Source organism: Benincasa hispida, chromosome 2 (assembly GCF_009727055.1).
Source record: "Benincasa hispida cultivar B227 chromosome 2, ASM972705v1, whole genome shotgun sequence".
Lineage (NCBI taxonomy): Eukaryota > Viridiplantae > Streptophyta > Magnoliopsida > Cucurbitales > Cucurbitaceae > Benincasa > Benincasa hispida.
In genome coordinates, this window is record NC_052350.1 from 16,599,129 (window position 1) to 16,603,856 (window position 4,728).

The 4,728-nt window shown below is 41.6% G+C and overlaps 1 protein-coding gene across 2 annotated transcripts in view; it reads right to left on the reverse strand.

Moving 5' to 3' along the window:
• LOC120071422 (tRNA (adenine(37)-N6)-methyltransferase) overlaps positions 1–4,597 on the reverse strand; it is a 9,436-nt gene extending 4,839 nt beyond the window's left edge. The window contains exons 1-9 of one of the 2 annotated variants that reach the window (XM_039023699.1): positions 4,379–4,597; positions 4,158–4,279; positions 3,981–4,081; positions 3,618–3,810; positions 3,423–3,515; positions 3,060–3,119; positions 2,867–2,941; positions 2,413–2,493; positions 1,939–2,098 (exon numbers count right to left, since the gene is read on the reverse strand). In XM_039023699.1, coding sequence (XP_038879627.1) covers positions 2,084–2,098; positions 2,413–2,493; positions 2,867–2,941; positions 3,060–3,119; positions 3,423–3,515; positions 3,618–3,810; positions 3,981–4,081; positions 4,158–4,279; positions 4,379–4,463 — 825 coding nt within the window. In that variant the 5' untranslated portion in view covers positions 4,464–4,597 and the 3' untranslated portion in view covers positions 1,939–2,083. Of the gene's footprint in view, positions 1–1,938; positions 2,099–2,412; positions 2,494–2,866; positions 2,942–3,059; positions 3,120–3,422; positions 3,516–3,617; positions 3,811–3,980; positions 4,082–4,157; positions 4,280–4,378 lie in introns of those variants that run through there. The other variant, XM_039023698.1, reaches the window with a different exon arrangement.
• Between the last annotated feature and the right edge of the window lie 131 nt (positions 4,598–4,728).

Consider the following 4,728-nt stretch of genomic DNA (forward strand, 5'->3'; position numbering starts at 1 on the left):
AGATATAGTAAACGAAGATAAAAGACTAGTCCTAAACAAGCTTCTGGAGGAAGCATCTGCAGAAAGGAAATATAGGCCTCTGTCATATCGGGCAGTGCCAATCGTCTTCCTCGAGCTCAAGTCCTAAAACAAAGCAGTATCTGGTGAGAAGACAACTCTACAGTTCAATCTTTTGTTATTTTGCTTATTGATAATAAGTAGTAAGAAATTTTGGGCACATGTAAGACATTTTGCAGAGTTAATCCTTGAAATGGTGACAGTCTGCCTTTTCCAGCAACAGGAGCAAAGGACCCATCCGCAATTCGAATCCTCTCATTTCCAGCACTTGGATAGTATGAGAGAAACCGATCAGATGAGCCAGTCAAGTGATCGGTCGCTCCTGAATCTAGAATCCATAACTCATTCCCTTCAACAAGGAAACTGAAAGATTGAGGGTTACTTGATTGAGCAACTGTTCCGATCCCTATCGTACCTGAATCACCAGGATTGGTCACTGGAGGCTGTGTCTGAGGTTGTGCAGCCCCCTCAACTGATTCACCCACTAGAGCACGCCCAGATTTCAACTTGTCATTTAAAGGGCGACGTTTACCATTTGGAGGGCGACCATGCAATTTCCAACACTGATCCTTCGTGTGCCACTGTTTTTTGCAATGCTCACATACTGGAGGTGTTTTACTATTCTGCTTGTCACCATCAGCTCCAACGGACTTTGCCCCGAAGACAGCTGACTTTACAGTGGTAACACCCGGCCCGTTCATTGCACTCGATCTATCTTCTTTCAATCTAACCTCTGAACAGACCTCCATGAGAGACAGAATTGGTTTCTGCCCTAGTATTCGACTACGAACTGTATCAAATTTGGGGTGCAGCCCGGCAAGAAAATCATACACACGCTCAACCTCTTCTATCTTGGAGTATTGAATTCCATCTTGTGGGCAGTTCTAGATGATCTCCCGACATAGATCCATTTCTTGCCATAACAACGACATCTTGCTGAAGTATGACGTTACATCCATTCTCCCTTGTTTGCATTCGTTAACTTGTTTACGTAGAGTATACAGGCGGAACGCATTCTGACGCCTCGAATATAACCGTCGGACTACATCCCAAATATCTCGAGCAGTGGTTGAATAGAGTAAAGGTTTCCCGATTTGTGGTTCCATGCTACTGATTAACATTGGGCAGAGCAAAGAATCCTCTGCCTTTCAGACACGCTCTTGAGGATCCCCAGGATTCGGTCGTGGTATCTCTCCAGTCAAATATCCAAACTTATGGCGTCCCTCAAGAACCATTTTAATTGTTTGGAACCAAGAGAAATAATTTTGCCCATTCAACTTCTCTCCCGTGATCATTAAAATTAGAAGTTGGAAGAGTAAGAAACATTGATACCGGATTTTCTGAATACATCGGGGAAGAAACATGGCCATTCATTCTGTTTCCAAGGGCGGCCATCTGTTGCTGGAGACTAACCAATTGTTGTTGGAAACCATGGGATTTTCTTCAATGGAATCACCCATTCAAAACTGGGGCTGAACTGGATACACATGAGGAAGAAGCTGTCCACCATGGTACTGTGAAGAAGCTACTGCCGGAAGTCCACCGACGGCAAAGTTCGGCAACCCGTGATCAGCGTTGCTCCCAGACGACTATGATGGTGGGTAACGGACAGAAGGCTCGGCAATCGGCTGCGAGGTTGAAGAAATCACGCCGATCTGACCCGACCCGGCAGCTGGAGCAAACCCACGACCGTCTTGTGCAGATCCGGTTCTGTGCGACGCCGAGGTACCGATCGGCTGTAAATCAATCGCGTGCGCCGGCTGGGGGACGTGCAAAGCTGAGACGGTTGTGTGTGAAGTCGAGGGTCCGATCGGTTGTGACCCACTCGCGTGCGCCGACTGGAGAGCGTGACCTTCCTCGATGGTGTTCGGTTGGAACGTCTGAGTCTGGAAGCTAATCGGAGCGCCGGCTGGAGCAAGGGCACCACCTGCTGTTCGGCTCGCCAGCTGGATCTGTTCGGCTGAGCCACCTGGGATGATGGTCCAGAGATAGCGGTCAACTGCTACTTGAATCACAGCCTCATTAGTCAGCGTACCTTCACCTATCAAGTTTGATGACTGAGTTTCTTCTATCGGAGCTAGGGTTTCATCACCTTGCTCTGATACCATATTGAAATAGAAGAAAAGAAGACGACACAAGGAGTTTACGTGGAAAACCCTAATTCAGGGAAGAAAAACCACGGTAGAAAAAGGACTTATTATTTAATGTCATACCTACAATAGACCAAACCTCAGATATAAATAGAATGAGGTGAAACCCTAATTTAGCAAATATAGCATAAATTACAAAAATGCCCTTAGGGCTAATTCAACGTATTTCAACACTTATAAGAGGAAAAAAAAAAAAGGAACTCACCATTAGTGGCCAACACTCGGATAGAGTGGGAATAAATTCTTCAGAGAAGCAAATGGATGCAACAGTCAATAAATTATCCCCCTGTGTTAGCGTAAATAATATGTAAGATTGCCAACAGGAATGTATATAAATATATTACAGTCATAGAGTATCGATGCCTTCAACTATGTGAATAGCAGTAGCGCTAAATAGTATATGGAAAGCTGAATTTCTTAAGTTATTTCCACGCAACTAATCATAACACATGCAATGCATATAAGAAGAGATTCTCCACATTTTGAAGTTTGAAAAGCACGACACTCGGAACAAATCTCCAGTTGAACAAACGAATGAAAGAATGATTGCTAAAAGTTACCACATAAAAAATAATTTGAAAGATGAACAGTAACAACATAAGCATCAAGGAAATTCTAAAATAAGGTTTACTCGTAGAAAATAATTATTGAAGACATACCAGTAACCACTTTGGGACTGTTGCATCTTGGACACTGTCACAGTACGGTAGATAAGGTTTAACATCAAGTACTGGCTGTAAGAAAATTCAAACAAAGCAAGAAATAATAACAATCATTACTACAAGAAGTAATGACTAAATTCCAGATTAAACCTTCATCAATGGTTGGAGAGAAATGAAAACAAACTCTTACAGTTCCATCAACAAGATCGGCACCAGAGAGTAGAATTTGATGTCCCTGGATAGCCTCCACCTGAAGTGGTAACATAGCAGATTTATTAATCTTAGATTTAATATTCCCTCGTTTATCTATTGTGTTTGAATGTTGTCTAAGACATACAGCTGTAAGCTTGTAACCATGAATTTCCAATACTAAATGACATTGATACAGCCTAACCATACAAAACATATCGAACCATGTTCATGTGACAACTGACAGCAAAACCTCTCTAGACCTCGTTGGGGGAAGACATATTTCATCAATGTCTGTGATCTATGATGGGCTTCTCCATAAACTTGCAAGATACAGTGACAGCAGTCAAAAATTTTATCTTACCTTTGCAATGGTGAGTCCGATTGGGCATGGTCTATGTGGAGATCTTGTAGCAAAGACTCCTACTCTTTCGCCTTTCAACCTCGGTACTCTAACCTACCATTGAGCTGTCCTTTTATGGGATTTTAAGAAATTATAAGAATAATAAAAATATGAGTTCCATATTTAAGGAGCATTAACAAATGAAAAAAAACGTACTTTTGCCTTGAATTTTGATTTCGATGGATCCTTCCACAACTTGTCAAGATCTGTGTTTAAATGAAAGACATATATGACCCAGCAATGGGAATATTCTCCAAGACCTTCAATGGAAGCTGGAGGAATGCGAGCAGAAAACACCAACCGCGCCCTTGCAAGAGGTACGAGTAAAGATTGCCTTGGAGTCCCATTCCTAAAAAGAAAACCCAAAAAAAGTTGTTGAACGCACAATTTCTACAGCTAACTGAAGAATATGGCTCAAACATATCCATTTCTGAAATTAGTTGTGTGAACAGAACAATGAAAGAAACAACAACCAATAATTGATGTTTGGACTATCAGATACTGCAATCGAAAACTAACCTAGTAGAGAAGGATGATCGGATAGTACCAATTGGTGTCATGGGATATGAAGTACACTCCACGCTATCAGACTTCGGTTCCGCAACAGCTTTCCTTAAAGCCTACAAATAGGAAGAAAAATGAAACCAAAATATCAATAACGGAACATGACGATGCAGAGGAGCAAATATGAAATACCTGCTGTGCTCGTATTCGGCCTTGTCTCTCGGCGGCGGTTTTCTTTAAAGAAGATGCCAGAGAAGCCTCGAGCTCTCGAACCTTGGTACCCAACTCTCTCGACTTCTTTGTCACAACATAAACTGGGGAAAACCACAAAACTTCAATTGTTAAAAACAAATAGGAAATCAGAGAAATTTAGAGAGAAAACATAAAGGATCTTAAAAGTTTCGAAGTTTTACGAGATATGACGGCGGAGGCGGAGATAAACGCTAGTGTGACGCTCAAGGCGGCCATCGACCATCTTGACTCCGCGGCGTAGGCCATTAGTATTCAGAGTTGGAAAGCAACTGCAGCGCTCAGACGAACTCGATACAGCAGCTTGAGGTTTAACCAATTTCCGGTTTTTAGTAAGCGTGTTAAAGAAAAAAGTCTCGAAAAAATGGATCAATTCAATCCCATCGACTGCGGTCTTATCAACTCATTTAGTTAGATTGAGTTTAAATAAATAAAATTTTTATAGATTGGATTGTTATTCACCTAATATAATTCAAACAAACCCGAATTTATTATTAATTTTAAAATATATATA